Source organism: Acipenser ruthenus, chromosome 31 (genome assembly GCF_902713425.1).
Source record: "Acipenser ruthenus chromosome 31, fAciRut3.2 maternal haplotype, whole genome shotgun sequence".
NCBI classification, from domain to species: Eukaryota; Metazoa; Chordata; class Actinopteri; order Acipenseriformes; family Acipenseridae; genus Acipenser; species Acipenser ruthenus.
Genome location: NC_081219.1, coordinates 10,885,192 through 10,904,833, shown reverse-complemented (window position 1 = coordinate 10,904,833; position 19,642 = coordinate 10,885,192). Strand labels below are relative to the sequence as shown.

The 19,642-nt window shown below is 40.3% G+C and overlaps 1 protein-coding gene across 2 annotated transcripts in view; it reads right to left on the bottom strand.

The window, feature by feature from the left end:
* LOC117396942 (guanine nucleotide exchange factor VAV2) overlaps nucleotides 1-19,642 on the bottom strand; it is a 157,117-nt gene that overhangs the window by 10,856 nt on the left and 126,619 nt on the right. For both annotated transcript variants that reach the window (XM_059005559.1, XM_059005560.1), the window contains exons 5-12: nucleotides 14,095-14,200; nucleotides 11,466-11,564; nucleotides 10,157-10,225; nucleotides 9,750-9,853; nucleotides 2,858-2,957; nucleotides 2,561-2,656; nucleotides 1,555-1,623; nucleotides 676-762 (exon numbers count right to left, since the gene is read on the bottom strand). In XM_059005559.1, coding sequence (XP_058861542.1) covers nucleotides 676-762; nucleotides 1,555-1,623; nucleotides 2,561-2,656; nucleotides 2,858-2,957; nucleotides 9,750-9,853; nucleotides 10,157-10,225; nucleotides 11,466-11,564; nucleotides 14,095-14,200 — 730 coding nt within the window. The remainder of the gene's footprint in view (nucleotides 1-675; nucleotides 763-1,554; nucleotides 1,624-2,560; nucleotides 2,657-2,857; nucleotides 2,958-9,749; nucleotides 9,854-10,156; nucleotides 10,226-11,465; nucleotides 11,565-14,094; nucleotides 14,201-19,642) is intronic.

Below are 19,642 nucleotides of genomic sequence, written 5' to 3'. Positions count from 1 at the left end.
GGGTGCGAGATGAGGAGAAGTAATCCCTGCCGGTTTCCTATCCCCCACCCCGGGAGCGTCAGAGCCAATGTGATGCCCCCCTCAGGATCCCCAGCAAAGCTCGGCCTCTTTGCACAGCCTGGACGCGAACTGGAACCGTCCAAGCTGTGTGACTCATCCTGCACTCCCAGCAGCTGCTCTTTAACTGGATGAGCTATTTGGGGATCCCCTGAAAATATGTTGTTTTTTAACTGTACGACATATGCTGACTCACTTTTTAAAGTTACTGTGATGAGTTTATGGGCTAGTTTGGAGAACATGTATCTCCACTAAAATAATTAGAAGGGATACTCACTAGGGAATGGCTGCTTTTCCCTCAAACACCTGGCAGGCTCAAATCTGGCTTCCCACAGTGGCTCGACACACCAATGTTATGGCAGGTGTTTATAATTGTTTTGTCTCAGTATATTCAAACTCAGGCACTGATTAAACCTGCAAACTGCTGCTGAACTCAGAGCTGGCACTGAGAGGCTGCAGCTGGACGTGAACTCCTAACTGCTCCAGTTCTGCCTCTCACGATTGGGTAGAGGTGAGCGTGTGGCCATTGCGGGCTAACAGCTAAATGTCTTCAAGTCTCCTCAGTATCAGCCGCTCTCCCTTCATGAAAAATAAATGAAGCTGTTGTACAGTACTCACTAAGTTTTCTATCGAGCTCTGGAATTCACTCATTTTCTTTAAGGTCTCGTTGTCCCTTTTCACTTCATTAATGTACATGGCTAGGTCCTGAAAGACACAAAACACCAAAAAATCAAATCGGCGTCTAATCAGTATCTGCTGCTAGAAATAAGTACAGGAATGAGTTCTGTAGGAATACATTATTATGGGGCTGAAGGAGTCAACTCTGCAAGTCAAAAAAGAGATGCACCCCCCCCCCACCCCACCACCCCACCCACACACACAAATGGTAACCAACATAACTAATGTGCTGTAAATCACAATGCCGGCAATAATTTATTTCCTTATATTCACAGAGGATCATTTATCCAGAACTGCAGTATTACTATTCCCTGGCAAGCTGGTTTAAATCTTTAGAAACAGATGGAATGCTTAACAGCATCCTTACAGTCACACAACATCATTAACACAACTTGCTCTAATGGAAAAATGTGTTTGAATATAATATGGAAAACTGGAACAGACTTTTCTGCCTACTGCTAATTTGTTTTCTGCTTAATGAAGACAATTTCGTTATCCACCTAACTGGGTACTGTAGTGCAATGGGACTTGGCAAGTAGTACCAGCAGTAAGCCATGGTGAGCTGCATGGTAGGGTTAGCACCATGTGTCACAACTCTACACTCAATGCAACCTTCATTTGATTGACCTACACCCTTGGCACGACCCACAGCAAATCCACAGGAATCAATAGCAGGCTCTTCATGTCAAACTGCTATGCAAAAGTGTGAACCACACCATCCTCTTTCCCATGCTCTACTGTTGCTAGCTGCCAAGCTATCCTCGAGTGACATTTGAACCACACTGTAGTTTGAATTCACACACAGGCTCCTCTACACACCTGCATGGCCTCCAAAGCCTCTTTCAGCTGCTGTCTATCAGGTCGGTCAGTCGAATGGCTCACAAGTTCCTGGAAGAGAACAGAATGAACTGTTAATGACACTGGAGCATTTCAGAACGGAAAAATACTTTTGCACGTGCTTTTAGTGCAACAGATGGAGGAGCACTTATATGCATCTATTTATTCAAGGAAGTTGTTTTTATTTAGAAGCGGTTTCAGATGGGCAGCACAGCAATCGTTTGCACCGTGTCCATTCACGCTGGCTATGTGTTTTCTGAAATATAATTGTATGAACGGAAATAATAACTTTCAGGTAATTCTCCTTAGGAAAGGCCTATAGAGCAATCACATTATAGAGGTGGTTCTGGGTGAAACATCAATCATTTGTGTAGGTCTTCAATACTGTAGCACTTGCTTCCTGAACACATACTAGCAGCCCAGCAGGAAGCTGCAGCTTCTATATAATACAGAATACAGGGATTCTATCAGCATAACAATAGGATGAATAATGTGTGGGACAGCATGGTTAGCTATGTGCATTATTACTGGTCCTTCCAATTTTGAGAACAGATTCTCACAAAGAATGAAATGACATGCATGAAATGCCTTTTTAGCAACAGGTGACTTTATTGAAATATTTAACAGTTTCCTTGGGGGGGGGGGGGGGTGGTGTCATGTTTATTCCATTTAATAGAAGGGTCTTTTAGAATCTATTTGTGTCTGGACCATTGTGATGTTAAGAGCCCCCACCCACATCCACACTGGAGCAATCCGTCTACAGCTTTACTTTTGAATTATTCATGCTGTTTATAAATTAATAATCACCTATATAATGTGGGCTGATCTCACCAGACACAAGTTATGCTAAAATTCCCAACAGAATGTATGCAGTTAAAATGGCAAAGCCTTATGAATTTTTAATTTGTCATGGGGATCAGGTGATGAACAGGGAGAAGGGGAAGCGGTTAACCAGGATCTGTGATGAATTGTAATGAAGAGCACTTACTTTCAGCAGGAGGTGATACTTTAGAACTCTCTGCATGGGAACCAGCAGCAGATCCTGAAGTTTAAATTTGCCTTCCTGTACCTTCATTGTACATTCCTGAAAAAAAAGGCTGCAGTTGAGTGTTATGGAGCAGCTGAAGGACAGCACAGAGAGTCGGACCTTAACAAGTCTGAAAAGAACTCGAGGAACAGTTTTGGAACTCTCTTAAAAGCTTTCATTGTGTTAAACCCGACTGATATGCATGAGTTACTAAAACAACTGTCAATCTCTAGGGGAGTCTGAGTCGGATGAGTTTACCTCCACTTTCATCTTGACATCTTCACGTGTTGCTATCAGATGATCCAGAGTCTTCTGGGCGTTTTCCATGTGACTGCAGTACTGCCCGTAAACCAAGAGCCTGAAATGGAGAACACCACAGACAGTAATGGGAACCATGTGTTAGGAACACTGTGCTCCAGCTTTGGAACTGATAGCCAACATCACCATTTCCAAATTAGCTTTAAATTATATCCATGCTTTTTTTTTCAACATTACTATTTTTTAATCCTCTTCATATAACGTCCATGAAGATATCTTCCAAGAACACTGGAGAGCTGCCATTGCCTGAGCTGATCTGGAAAGCACTTCAAAGTAGTTGTATTCCTGCTTTCATGTTGATAGCTGCCTGAAACGTAATACTGATTAATGCAGAATGCAGACAAAGGTGTTAGCTTCAAAAACGTGCCCCTTATACTTTATGGGCTGATCTTTATTTCATTTGAAAACTGTTCTTTTAAAAGCGAGTGCTTAATTACCCCATTGCCTCTGCAGATTTCAAACTGTCAGTCTTCTGGCTCAGAAGATGTACTTTAAGGAGGCTTGTAAACTCTATACAGAGCACCGTTTACTTCTTAGCAAAGTTTTTGTTCAAATATCACAATGTATGATCAGTATTAGTAATACAAAAATAAATATACTTATAAAATGTAGGCATCTATAACTACAAACTCTCAAATGGTGAATTATGTGTTAATGTGTAACACCTCATTCTCCTAGAGAACCTTACCGTATGGATATTCTGAACTCAAAATATTTATGAAGACATTAGCCCAGTGGTTCCCAACTCTGGCCCTCAGGCCTCGTTCCACTCCAGGACTTTGTTCCAACCAATTCTAAATTAGTCAACTGACCTCTAGCCAGTGCAATTAACTAATTTAGTAACTGGTTAGGAAAAATATGAGGGCCAGAGTTGGGAACCAGAGCCTTAGCCTCAACGATAAGTCTGAATTATTCCAAACATTTGTCTGAATAACATTATAAAGTGTTTTTTTCTAATCATTGCTGAATATCCTATCATATGCATGTCACAACTGCCTTCATTGATTTGCATGCACAATTAAATCAGATCTGTCCAGTCTAATTTCACAATGCACACCAAGTGGAGTTTTAAATATTTAATAAGAGACAATGATTCCTGAACCAAGAAGCAACACTTGGCATCAGTACAGCAGGGATATAGATTACGTTTTGCAGTTCGATGTGATCTGAAAAGAAACTAGCTTTAAAAGGGTTTTAATAAAACACACAGAGACAAGCACTTGCCCTGTGCGCAGGTGTGTTTACACAGACATGCATACAAAGCATGCATTATGTCTGTCATCAGGACCCGTGAGTACTTTGAGTGTGGTGGGAACATTAAGAGAACATTAATATTGCATTAAAGAGAGTGCAGTAGAATTGTAATGGGATTTAAACTGGGATCTCATTAACCTCCAGTCTGTGCTGCTCTACCTCATTCTTCTAAAATAGTTTCCTCTAGGAAGATGAAGGGCTGGTTACAGTTTTAAGATAATGCCTACCACAGCAGATTTTACCAACACAATACATCTCGTCAGCAAACTAGAAATTATAAAAGCACAGAGGCACACAGATGGCACAGATGGGCATTTTAACAACAGGATTCTTTGAAAACCATGGCTATTTGTTAACTAGGTTCTACAGTTTAGTTTTGCTTACACTATGCAACTGGAATGAAAAAATCACTTCACTTCTGAACTGGAACAGAGGTGAAAAGTTAGTGTATTAACCCACTGCACCACAGAGAACTTTGGCCCTTTATACATTACAGTGGTTATTTTATTCGCTCAACTCATCAAAGTTGAACCCAACTGAAAAGCACCTCTTCTGCTTCACCTAACTGGCACTGACAGATTCAGAAAAGTGTTTATATTTCAGGACCTGTCAATATGCAGACTGATCCGCCAGCTCTGTATCGCGGATTAGATTCATGTTTCACACCCATTGAAGTCATTGAGCACAAAGATTTATTGAACGTTTCAACAGTCTGGAAGTGACAGGCACTATGTATTGCCCCCCTCGGCTTTCTCTGCTCATATCGTATGCATTGAACAGCATTTGACAGCGCCCTAAACAAACATAAATTGTAACCTCCCAACCACCCCCTAAAAATGCCAGTCTCTGGCAAATAATACCGAGTGTTTAAGATACAGCACACAGTGGAGCTGTAAGAGTGCTGTACCATGACCTGTGAAAGGTCACTGCAATATTCTGTATTTCTTATAGAAGAAACCCTTCCTCCACAAGGAACCACAATGCACACCATTGAACCAAGAAACCGCCTGCGCCAATATTGCACAGGTGTTGTGCATTGAGAGTGTTACAGAGCGTACACAGTTTAATGATACATACAGAAATATATGCACTGATTCATCGCAATTGCATCAGAGTCCCTCAAGATACAACAAAAAATGTAGCTGTGACTTGTATGTACTGTACAGGCAATTGCTAGTTCGGCTTTAGCGTTCAATTGCTCTTCTAGATCAGTTACAAGAGCTGGCTTGCTTGCAGAGCTGGCAGAGGTACATTATATAGTAAGCTATTCATCACGTTATTCTGAGATCTCCACCCAAGAAGTTAATCTTTTCCATCCATCCTTTTTAATTGATGACAAGATGGTGGGTACAGTATATGTTATTAGCATATGGGTTCTGTTGCGTTTCTAGCACTGTAGATTCCATTGTTGCTTTCAAGGCAACAGGCAAAGAGAACAGAGGAAATAACCCCAGGCCTGTCACAGATAGTTGAATACAATCACAGAGCAAGTTTGACAGATTTGGCACCCATGGAAGTTAAGAGCCCTCTAGTGAAGTCTGAACAAATCTGACTTGAGACATGATTGAAACTTTTCAGCAGGAAACAGAGACGGCTTAAAGAAAACCAAAGAGAGTTTTATCCCTCTGCGTATCACAAAAGCCCTGCACAGTTTTATTAAAACTTCCTTCCTTAAAAATAACACTGTGGTTGCAACATTTTGAGCTGGCTGTAACCTAGTTGGAGTCTCTCTGGTCTTCAAACTCTCCAATTAGCTCCAGCAAAGGCAGCTTGCGGTAATCAATTCCAGAAAGCGGCCTAGCTGGGCTTCCACTCCCCATTGACGTTCCCCCGGAGTCAATACCAGACAACTGTGCCGGTCATGTGATCAAACCCACACCACTATTAAGGAGTTAACACCTATTGCCGTTATGGAACATCCAACATATGCTGAAAGGTAACCTTATGTTTTGGCCAAACGCTTAACTGCTATATCTTGCCACAGTGGCAGTTAAGGTGTTTATTTCTCTTGGCATTGTTTTTTAAAAATAAATACAAAAGTTAAAAGTGGCAATTGGCCACTGTCACTTTTAAAAGGGGGCTTAGTGTTTCCCCAGATATTTGAAAGGTTTTTCCTTTCGTTTATTGAATAAAGTGTACTTTGTAACTCTGAACCTTTCATCTGCCATCACCCTGTAAAGATTTCAACATAAAACAAATTCTTATACAGTTACTGTACAGTCTGACATTACACATTATAACATCTGACAAGAAACATGTTATTCTGTCTGTACAGCCAAGATCCGGGAGCCAATTCCTTTTTTTCCCCCACATTGCTGTCATTTCCGTCTTGTGAATTTCTCCGCAATTCCTAAGGCAGGTCTAGGGCATTCATTTTTCATGTTAAACTTCGTGACAGCCTGCTCATAATGAGCAACTCGTTCCATTTTATGTTTCACACAAAGCCACAGCATTTAGGAATGCTTACTGGGTAGCTGCAGGGCCACACTTGAGTGGTTTTACAGTTGGCTCTGGCCAGGCTTTTTACACATTATACTTTGTTTTATATGAACGGTACCAACAACTAAAAGAACACACCTCTCCTAAAAGAACCAGGCATAACTTCACTGCTCTAAACAGACTGCTCTGCAAAAACAGAGGGGGACGACATGGCCCAGTTAAAAAAAAAAAAAACCCAGCCAGGAGAACAACTTCATGTTAGCATGCGCACCATTGGACCAGTCTACAAAACTCTGACCTTGTTTCAATATCAACCAATCCACCACCAAACATTAAAGCAGGGTCAAAGCTCACCTGTATGTATAACTGCCAATTATAAATTAATTCACCATTACTGGTAATACTAGATATTCCTTGCCCTTCGTTCTGTCTACATGCTTTTTTATTTTTTAAACACACCTTTTTCATTGGACACTAGGTACGGTTAATTTTCATGAAAAAGGAGAGGCTCTGTGTTCAGTCACGTATCATGAGTGCTTCCCCTCAATACTGACCCAAACACCTCCTGCCAGTACAGAGGTAAGCTGATTGTGCTACATTATTATTCTCAATCAAAATGTGTGTGTTTTTAGCTTGTTGAGTTTGTGGTAGATAGTTTTGAGGGGGAGTTCACTGTCAGACAGGCAAGGCAAGTAGCCCAGAATGACTGGCCTGCAACAGCTGGAATTGACAGTAAACAGCACACATTTCCATCAGACAACAATTGTTTTCCTTCGGGGAAGGCCAGTACTTCTCGCCAAAGCCTTTCATTCAAACCTGCCGGCCTCTCTGAAATGTAATTGGTTAATTATAAAAATGCACAAAAAAAGGCGGCTATTAAAATCATAATACTGAAACACAACACTGCTTGAAATATTTTGGGAACCAGGCCAGAGTTAATGATACGAGACACAATGAAAACAGAGGGAGCAAACCATCTGCAAAAGAGAGGGGGAGGGAGGGGGCTGCCGTCCGTATCTGGCTCAATATGCATACTTGGTGGGCAGGCATCCTAAGATATTACAATATTATTATTATTATTATTATTATTATTATTATTATTATTATTATTATTATTATTATGATGATGATGATGATGATGAAGACAATTACACTAACAACAACCACTTGTGCTTTGTGAAGTGGGGATATTACTATTATTATTATTATTATTATTATTATTATTATTATTATTATTATTATTATTATTATTACTATTAAATTATACCATAGAAGTAACTGCAAACCAATCCACTTAATATCACTCCTGTTAATGTCATCTAACACATTAAAATGTCCCAGACAGAACAGAATGGGATTCAATTGGGACAAGCTGATAACATGGATAATGTCACTTACATTCGTTATTCATACAACTGCCATCTATCCCATTTAATACTGTATCAATTTAGGAAAACGCATAACATTATAAACTTTACAAGCGAGTTGCTGTAAAAAAAAAAAAAAAAAGAACTCTATATGAAGCAAGTTAATATTGCATACTGAACACTGCACTGTGTATTTTAACAGCTTTAATAATACAAAACATCCATTATTTTTTTCTTAATGAACACTATTGTAATCAATGACCAAGTTTCACTGACAAGCAGTCATATTTGTTGCATCAACTCTGCATTTTAAGATTTATTTTGCCAGGTTATTATTGAACTCTTGATAAAGTCAACTCTGCTCATGGTAACTATTTTTGCTCAGTCCCTTAGCAATATTAAAGGGGTTTGACTGCAGAAGGGGTTCAAAGTGTAATGATGAAAAGCTTAACAGCATTTCAGAGCACCACATTAAAGGGTACTGAATGCCAAATCTGAAATGTCTGTACGATCGCTTGTAATTATGCATTTGGTTTGCATCGTACAATTTTAAGTTTAAACTGCAGTGCTAAACAGCAACACCTTAAGAGTTTTGATCACTTCCCTAGTTTTGCCACCGGTTCAAAACCAACTCCAAACCTTAACAAGAACGCTCTGAGCAATGTGTGTCTCTGCACTGCTGGATCATTGAGGCGAATGTGCTCCATGATGACAAGGGCACATGTCCCCTAGAGGAGAGAAACAGAAACTGAGATCTCAGCTGAGGATACAACAGCTTACTCACTGCTGATTCAATAACCATAAGTAGGCCAGGCCAGGCCAGGCTATGGAGGAGTCTGCTGCAGCTCGTCCCACCTCTAGCAGCCTGGGTGCTTGTTTGCAATGGGATCTGACAGGTACTGTACCAGGTTCCAAGCACATGAAGAAAAATGGCCGTTTGGTTACATGCTGTAAAGGGGACATAAACTATCATTTATAAAGGCAACTAAATACAAAGGGTGGCTATATATAAAATGGCAGCTAGCAGCAGGGAATCTTTTTGTCCCACAGCAGCAGGAGTGAATGGCCACTTTGCATTATAGCCACCGTGCACTGAAGACAGGACTCATTTTATTAGCTTTGAGAAGAAGAGATTTCACCTGTCAGCCATGTGCATTAGCAGCCTTGTGGTTTAGGTAATATTCTAGTCAACAGCCAGTGTGGAAGTAATGACCGCTCTCTGATTGCAGCCCCCTTAAGAAAAAACACTGAAGACGATGGGATGAATACTAAACCAGAATGGGATAAACTTGTCAATCTGGCTTAAACCTGGCTTAAAAATCTTTACTTTCCCAGCGGCGTTCCACTGAAAAATCCCTTATACACAGCAGAAGTGTTTCTATTAGCCACACAGACGGTTTACCCTATGGAAGAAACTCAAGCCTGCCTCTTATTCACTCTAGTAACTGTTGCGCTGCCAGCTGCCACAAACCTGAACACAGAGACTCTTAGTGGTTTATTCGCTTTAATTGTGTTTCACACTCAGCCTGCTGGGCTGCAACTCCCCAGTGAGTTGTACTTGTGAGTCAGCTGAGAGAGAAATCATAATGGAGGGACACTGACAGTAAAGCAAAGTGCTTATTAATTAGCTGATATATCAGGGAAAAAAACATTATATAGTGACGTGAAGCACTCAGGTGTGTTTGTTTTTCTAATCATTTGCCACCACCTGGTGTGCAAATATTGTAATTGCACCCTTCAAGCTAATTTAAATATTGCCGTTCTGTCCTCACCGTTCCTTGAAGTCCAGGAATATTTTAGCTAGTCCATCTGCTCCTCCTGCCATCATAGCCATATCGATTGCTCTCAGCAATGCAAAGTGTACCTTGATCAAGTCCTACAAAAGCAGAAAATAAACGATTTAATAATCCGGGAGGTTATATAAGGGTATTGGAGCTCTTTCTCCTATTATGCAATGGCAGCAAATAGAGAAATACAACTACAAGTTATTATGGATATAATAACAACAGAGAAACATGACTAATGTTTATACTCGGTATGGATAGAGGTGGATGGAGGTTGACTGTAACCTTTATAAACTATATGAAAGAAAATACAAATAAAGCAAGTGTCCGTAAAGCCCCAAGAAGGTCAATTAACCTGCAATAAATCAGGAGAGGGGTATATAAACTTTACTTGCCTCCAGGTTATCAAAAATGGCTTCCATTTCTTGAGGGTTTAAAACTTGCTTGAGTGGAATCATATAATTCTGAAACAAAACACATTGAAAAATGAAAAAAAAAAAAAAAAAAAAAATGTTTTTTACATCAAACATTATTAAAATCTCTCATGACACCGAGGAAGGTATTTGTCTGCTTTACTTAAATTCACTCCTACATTTTAAAATCAAAACTGCATGCAAACACTCAACAATGACAAAGCTGACCGTTTAAGTTGACTTCCTCTTGGGGACAGGGTTGTATTTGTAAAACAAGACTGATATTGATAGACAGCTTGAAAGAAGTCAACCATACTTTCATGAATATCTAACTTTATTTAATGCAGTCCCAACAATAAACCAGTGAGCGCATATCTGCTGGGATCTTCAATATGCGCACTATGAAAAAATGGTGCTCCACCATTCATGGTTCACGTTGGTCTGCTAAATTCCGCACTCATCATAAAATCACATCATGGATCAAGCTGAAGGGAAATGCAGACAATGGAGCGATGCATGTAATTGACCTCTGGACTGAGGAAAATGCATTACGTATGCCACAGGTCAGAGATCAGCTTGATGGAGATCATTTATCTCAGCTTGCTGCTTTAAACAGGGCTTTGCCTCCAGAACAGAACAAGTTATAAAATGATCTGATACTGAATTATTAACCCTATCTACCAGCTGGAACAATGACTGTGATGACTGCATGATGGCAATTGCCATCTTCATGGGTTATCACTGTTATCACTGTAGTATTAATGATTGCATTATTATTAAAATATATTTATGCTGGATTGATCCACTGTGATGCAACATCTTTCTTTCCAGTGATTTCCAACAATAGATCTATATTGTGATTTAGCCAGGACACTACGGATAACACTCCAAGCTTTTCCCTGAAAGAGCGCCATAAGTGACAGCTGGGATGGGAATAAGACTCCCATTGCATAGTTTGACCAATTCCTGGTTTTAATAGTTTAATAAGACTCACCTGTGTTTGTTACCTATAAACTGGGGCAGTCTAACCCATTACTTTGTGACAAGGCCCAGGGGATTCAAACTATTTCACAGAATAATAATAGCAACATCCTGATTGATCTCCTGGCTTTTATTTATTTATTTTTTAATCAAGTTGTCAATATTTAAAACTGCTTTCACTGTGAAATAGCTCAACCAACCAACAGCAAATCAATGAGCCGTGTTTCTCGTCAGTCCTGATGACCGCTGCATAGAAAAGAGCACAAGCATTAATCCAAGAATTGATTCCCTTCCCTGCTCAGAACCCTACCTTTTCGATGTCTTCCAGAGTTTTGTAGTATTTGGCCTCCGTTTCTTGTATTTCGAGTAAGCAGCAGTTTCTTTTGTCATCTTCGGTCATCCCCATTTTCTGTTTAAGAGTTTAAAACATGAAAGCCGTTATGCACTGAAACAGAACAGCAGTGCTGTAACTTCAGCAATATCTTCAAAAGATATTAATAAGCAAAAAGTCCCATTGAGCAATGCTGATTGAGTGGGTTGGATATTTGCTTATCATTTTAACCCCAGAAAATGGGTTTCTGTGGCCCTAATCCAAACGAACTGATGTATACTTAGTGTAAAATAGCGGGTTATGAGAAACAGCAGGGAGGGGGTTAAAACCTCCCTGCGAGAGAATGTTCCTTTGTTTGTTAATTGTTTAATTGTTTTATTATTAATTATCATCCGCACCTGGGCGTTATTGGAAATTAGGCCCAGGTGCGGAGTTTAAAAAGAGAGCAGGCAGTCTGCTCAGGACTGCTGAGTAGAAGGAGGCAGATGGAAGGTGCTCTGCTTCCGAGCAGTCATTGAGAAGTAAGTGCGGTGTTAAGCCTGTGTGGTTTTTGTTTTGTGGTGCCAGGTAAACGGCTTAGCCGTCCTGCAAGTTAGTCAGGGAAATACCTGTTCAGTAAGCGCTCCAAACGGAGTTAGGTGTTTGTTTTGTGTGTTTTGTTTTATTTTGTCTTTATTAAAAATATAGCGCAACCGCGCTGGAAAAACTCAATTTCTGTCTCTGGGTCAAGTTTTTAAAGGGGCAACGAACCCGAGTGGGTCCAATCGTTTACATTAGCTACCGTAATTGTATAATGGATATTGTGGTCCTAACCTTGATTTACCCCAGCATATTTGTTTTTGAAATGCTGTACGGTGCAATTCCTACCAAGGCATCAGCATCAGCCCATGCTCTTTGTTATCAAGTGGATGAGATATAATTATCCGTTCCAGTGAACTAAGGTGGACAAATCAGAGCTCAAAAAGGATGTATTGTGACATTTATAACTGTTGTTTTGTAAAGAGCACTGTACCGAATCCACATTGACAATAATGACCAACAAAAGATACATTTATTTTCTAGATTTTACGGTCTGTAAACATCGCTTCAGCTTAAATTTACAAGGAAATGAAATGGAGGTTATTGTCTGATTGTTTTTTTTTTCTTTTTTTACTGTAAATAAGCAAGGCTTTGAATGAGTACATTTATCAAGATCATGCAACAGCAGCTTCTTGCTGTCACTTACAGAACACGCACACAAAGCTATGAAATGTCTAAGAATGCAAATGATAATGGGATCATTGCACATGTCAAAGGGTACCTCTTAGGAAAATGAGGGCTAACCCCAGCATTGTTCTTGGATTTCAGGATTGGGAGTTAGAGACACTGTCCTATCTCTTAAGCTGTTTGGGATAGATGGTTGTTTACCATGAATTCCACAGAAGGAACATGCAGTTAGACATTTTGTCCATTTTATCCACCTATGACACCATCATTTCAAGCACAGTGGTCATAAACAAACCTCCCATGATACCGCTGGGCCTAGAGCGGAGTACACTGGTACAGGGTCATTTTTTTAGGCAAATTCCAGGACAGCAGGTCAACCACCTCCGTGATACCACTTGACATGGAATGACCCAATACTGAAACACAGCAGACAGAACGAGTGTTGTCCTGTACTTACCTGCATATACCTTATCTGCAGCATAAAGAAACCAAAAGGGATACATGTGAACATTACATACACAGAAGGGGCAAGATGCTCATTTAAAATAATGGTCCCAGTTTTTCTATCTCACAGTACATTTCATAACACAGGCATGCTTGTATTTAAGATTAAATGGGGCTCCAATAGGAACAATGCTAAAGTGAGCGTACAGTAGCTCCTACCTCTAAGCAGTCAGTGCCCAGGCTCAGAAATCCCTAAAAAGCTTTGACCTGCATGAAATTTGACTATCATTACTGCTGACAAGCGTGCCCCCCTTACACATGAGGCTTTGGGAACACTGCAAAATTAGAGCCTATGGTTCAAACAGCACTTGCATTGTGTGTCCTTGCTGAGCACAATTTGATGTCCGCTGTGAGTGGCATTTGAAAGTTGTCCTTAGCTTTGTGTGCTGTTTACAATGAGTGTGTTTCCTTTCTTCTATCAGTTTCACATCCTAAGTTATACAAACCGATTGTCCCACCTCTTATTATTTCCACTACACCCCTGCTATTATTAGTTCACAACATTTTTGAATATGTTTCTTTAGGCTCAGGGATGGAAAGCAGTTTTATCCATTCCTGGTTTTACTATGAGTTTAATAAGACACACCTGAACTTGATACCTATACAGTGTGACTAATCATGCTCATTTTGAAACCTGGAATGGGGGAAACTTCTGTGTTATAGGAGTCTTGTTGTCATCCCTGACTTCCCTGTTCAGAAATGTAGTTGGTTTCAAGATTATAAAGTCCTGTTGGCGTTTAGAGGGCATATACTGGGATAATGACCACTCTACGCTGAACCTGATTGGCTTGAGGAGGACAGTGGAAATGGTCATGAATCTAATCAAGGGTAGGATGTTAAAACCTTTTCACTGGACAAACATTCAGGCTGAAGCCCTGAAGGGGGAAAACCAACCTACCATGGGCTGCCGCACTTCCATCTTGATGATGTCCTCGTAGATATCATCTCCGTCGTCCTCGCACGGGACACAGTCATAAATATCATCCTCGCCAACGTCATGCTCACTGGAAAAGATCCCACACACAAACAAGAGTTAGAAAAGACCCAAGCAGCCTAAAGACCACCGCCAGGGATGCATTTCATTACATGGAGTTCAAGGCCTTTAGGGTGATATTTTTAGTGTTTGGGAGTTTTTAAGAAGCTTTAAATGCCACAGTGGGCCCCAATAATAGTCCAGCACTCTTTTCATGGGTGGGCTTCTGTATCCTGGTCACAACACAACACTAAAAGCATGCCTACAGTTTCTCAGAATGGAGATTAAATAAATAAAACACCATACCCCCCCCCCCGCCAACTACTGCTTCTTCAGACCAGAGTACTGTTCTATATATCTACAATCCTGTTTATGAACTCTCACCCTTAGATAACGAACAGGAGATATAGTTTTGTTATATTTTGTACAGCGGTCGTTTTTGTTTAGTTATTAAAAGTGACCCCTAAACATTCTTAATGGATTCAAACCAATATTTCACTGGAAGCACAATGTGTAATTATTTCCAGTAGCTGGACAAGCAATGGCCTAGAGGGGATCAAAGCAAGCATTTCAATGTCAAAACTGGGAATGTGCTGTGCTTTGCTGATTTTTCTCAGATACATTACTTGGAAAACAGGGCTGATGCTATATTAAGAACTCTTTGCTTTTCATCTACATAAAAACCGACAGTGTATCTCAGCTTTCTGTGACCCTGTTTGGGAAAGCTCAGTCCTCAATGGCCCTCTTTCTATAACACATGTATGCATTTGATGAAGTGACAGGATCGGCCTCATGGCTCCATCCTTGCCAGCCTGGGACCTGTAGAAATGACATGCTATACGTTACTAGGATACCAATGCTGACAGCATGCCAATGGTCTGTAAACCGCATCATCTTGTGAAGGGAAGTGAAAATGGACTGGTTGGGTGAACACCACCATTGTCAGCAGGGTGGCACAGAACTGCAGTGGAGCAAGTCATTTGGAAAAAAAAACTGTCAACAGTTTATTTGACAAGGTCTGGTACAATGGGTCTCTTCATTCTTTCCGATTTCTCTGTGGCTGGTAGATAACCTTTTTTAACCTGTTAACATTAGTGCTAAATTTAGAAATACTAAAAGAAACATAAGCTCAATAACAAATGTTTTTTCAATGTTGAAACGTTTCTGAGTTTTAACCATGAGTTAGGAAATGAACTAATTAAACCTCTGACCAGGTCAGTCTTAAAAAACGTAACCATTCCTTACAGCTATATGAACTGCAGCAGGATTCCCCTCCAGAACTGGAGCCGTCTATCACTGGAGCAGGTCTCCTGTCTACTGCCTGCAGGAACTCCAGGTTCATTTTACCAGAAACATAGACCCCATCACTCCTCTTCCCAAATGGGTTTCCACATCATCCAGACCATTTCACTGATTGCTGTGTTTTGACAATACAGTCACTACAGTATGTTAATCTTTGCTCCAATGGGTCGTTTCCATGGTGTTTCAATTATTGCAGATACTGAACCACGTTTTGCGTATTTTGAGTAGATTTGGGCAAGACAAACCAGCAGCGGAGTTGTCTTTTGACATATGCCACGTTCTTCATGAAGAAACCAGTGTTTAATTCCATTGCCTCAGGCATCACCCTGCTGTACAGGGATAGGCAGTCAATGCAACATGACTCTGCTCCCAGTCACCCATGATGAAAGATCTAGAATCGTGGTGCTCATCACCTGTCTATTGTTCTGCAGTGATCATTTTTTCCCCTCATTAAGTGGTCATGTGACTGAACAGCAAACCTGTACATCATTAAATACCAGCAACACAAAGCAAGCTTCAGGGACTGGTGTTGGTGTCGTCTCTTCAGCCTTGAATACTGGAAGAAACAGGAGGACCCCAGGCTTCACTGCAACGTCTGATATTGTCAGTTGTCAAACTGTATCAGATGCTGGTTAAATACATTGGCTGCCATTTAATCTGAATGCAATATTAATAAATGTACCCATTTGCCTGCAGATATTTGACTCGGATAGTGAATATAACAATGAATCATTGCTTGATGAATCGACAGATAGCATAGAATTAGAAGTGAAATTAGAATACTATGCAAACTGTGTAGTTGTGATTTGACATGTTAACATTCTCAGCTGAATCATGAATTCCAGATATATACAACCATAATATTCTAAACACACTTGTATACAGTTAGCTATTCCAATTATATAGTCAATATTAGGCAGTGTACGGACTGCTTGTCTTGGGCGATTAAGCCTCTGTTGAGGTGATTAAGCTTTAATTAGGGATTCCTTAACGGTGCCCCAAGGTGCATTCTAACTGACTGATTAAAAGGCTTTTCCATTCAAAGTGCTTTCTATGCCATAGGTAATTAAACACACATGCTGTGCCCTGTCTATGAGCAATCATATTGGACTCCAAACATTTTATTCATTATAAGAGGTGCAAATGTACATGGATTTGATTTGAATGGATTTCACTCCTTTTCGAAACGTTGAAAAACTGACTTCATATAGGAAGAGGTTGTTATGAAGCACAGAAAGTATGTGGAAGTAATTGACTTACTGTATCCCCCACAAAGGTATCAACAAGTGACGAGTGGCCATGAACAATTCCCCATGTTGATCGCATTGGCTTTCATGAAATTTAAGTGCCTTCATTTAAGACAGTGCCCAGACTCATGAATATGAATATCAACATGCACTAGATTTACTGTATATTACTCTCAAGACCTGGTACTAATCATTGTTTTCAATATCAAGTATCATCATAACTAAATGACTGGTTGCCAAGATACAGTATAATGTTCCTAAGTACCACAGCTTCCCCATTGTTGGGATATGTGGAAATACAAACTATTTGAAGTATGCTGGGTACTGACTAAAGGAATGTGGATTCAGCTAGGCTTTTTAAAACAAAGATCACTCAGGAATGCAATATAAATTAAGTATAAGATTCAAAGAGAGTCTTTAGATAATAGAGTAAATGTTAACTCCTCTGAAAAAAACAATGCCCGTGAGGCAGCGCTCCCAAACTCTCCTAATTAATGTGGAACACTAACATGCAACTTCATAAAAAAAAATGTGAAGAGAGCCAGACTCTACTTTGGTTAATTTACACAAAAAGGCCAGACAACAATCAAACACATGGACCTGCTCCAGGAAAACCATTAGAAGTGTCTCCAGCTCTTGTTTCTTCGTCTCTTTTCTTAATTATTTTTGTTTTTTTTGGTCCCTAGACGTGAGGAGGCTGGAATTTAAACTGCAGTGCCAGACTCAAGCCCGCCCGCTCGCTCGTAGGCCCCAAGAGCCTGGGGGCGATTTGTCGACAACTGACCCAGCCAAGAGCAAACCTCGTCTGTTTGTCACAGTGATGGGGCTTGTCACCGTGACGCTGAACATTCAGAGTTTCTTTGTTCTGTTTGATTTAACGCTGCATGGTTAGAAGATGTTGTTCCTCTTCACATGCAACAGAGCAGCCACCCTGCTGTGCTGAGATTTCTGATTCAATCCGTTGTCTCCTTTCACACAGGGGCTATCAAAACTCAAACTCTGAAGCTCAGCCAAATAGCCACTTGTTTGGAGTGTCTGAGGAACTGTCAGTTTAGCAGTTTGTTGCAAGTTTACTAGAAAGACGATAATAATCAAAGCACATTTAAGGGAGCAACATACCAGAGGTATCCATAATAAACATTTAGAGAATTAAAGGAGACCTCTGCAGTTTACAATGTGCTTTTCTGACTGCGTGTTAGTGATCAGATCACTCGTACTTTCTACAGCCACACCTTTATCTTGTTTTCACAGATCCTCGTTTTCAGGTCTAGCATCAGAGTTTGATGAGAGTCTGACCATTGTTTTGACTAAAGGCAAATATACCGTAATGTCCAGATGACCAAGCAGCTTTCTGTTACATTCATTGTATAAGTCACACTTGAGACTACCACAACCTTGTGTATACAGCTGCTTTTTTGTAGCGTGCAGGAATTGCCCTAAAGTCTATAACAGTGCTCGTTATACTCCAAAGAATTTGGTAAAAAAAAAACAACATCATCTAAAGTAGGTTGAGCTATTCATTCGGATTTTCATATTGCTGTTAAAAATGTAATTAAGCGAGTTCTCCATCATTCAGGATGCGACTGCTGCTACGCTTGGTTTCCTCCAACCCCATGCAATTTTCATGTAAGCCTTGCGATGAATATAGTTTAATGGAAATGTCATTCATTAATGAAGTTTGTCGTGTTTAAAAAAAAAAAAAAATGGGACCTGTATGACAAGAATCTCACTAGCAGAATTAGTCTGAGAAATGAAGATAACAGGGGCATCTAATGTCACGCCAGTTTATTTTTAATGTGCTGATGAAGTGTGCATTAAAATGGGAAGATTACCAAATGTATGTAATGCAGCCAGCAAGGCTGAGGTTTGCTAATGAGAGTCTCACCTCAACACAGACAGTTCCTGTGGAAGGGCCTTTCTGTTGCTTTACAGGTATTATGCTTTCAGCTTGCTAATGCATTACCTTACCGGCTTCATATTTATATCAACAATATCCATTTCAGAATGGCCAAACTGTTTTTGGTATACTACAAAAATCTAGCAATGTTTGGGAATGCCGTCCGTTATTATGATGATGTATCCACGAATGATAGATAAGCAAGTGTCAAAGAAGGAGGGGGGCAGAGAATACATGAAGAAACAGAAGAAGAAGCAGCTATAGAAGGGGAAGCAGCTATACAAATGGGTTGATAAAATGAGAAAAAATAGCAAGAGAGTACAAGAGGTAAGGAGGAGACATCTAAAGAATGGATTAAGAGGTAGTGTGAAAAGGTAAAGGTGGAACGGCCTCACTGACAGAGAATGGAAAATATATAAGGTAAAGGAGCAAATCTGCTGGCCAACGTACAGGTAAAGATCCTGAGGGATGACAGTCATCAGATTGAGGTTTAGTAAAATCTATTCTCAGCATGGTGTTTGCACCGAGAGTGATCCCTCAGCCTCAATACCATCAACAGGGCCCTTGAGCTGTTACATCTGTCAATAAGCCTATACGTATGCATTAAAGATAGACAGATCTACAGCTGAAGGGCTAAACAAAGCCTAGGCTTTAAAAGCATGTTTCCAATAGGGGTGCGTACGATGACAAAACCAGAACGCCAAACCCTACCGAATTGTGGGGTTATAAGGTTGAACTCAAAAGGATGAAGTTTTTTCTTCAAGCTCAGTGGCAGCATTGAAAACCAAAAAAATGAAAGGGTGTGTGAGAAAGACGGGGGTGGGGTGGGGCATGCCAATACAAAGCAAATCAATTGTCTACAGGGATAGGTTGCGGATCAAATTAAACGCCATTGTTTGTGAAGGCATGAACAGTGTGTTACCTAGCTAAAAAGTTGAGTAGTGCAACCCACTGAGCCCTTTAGCCTTCCGTTTGGCTATTTTTTTTTTTTATTTAGGATGTGAGAAATATCAGTGTATATACAATT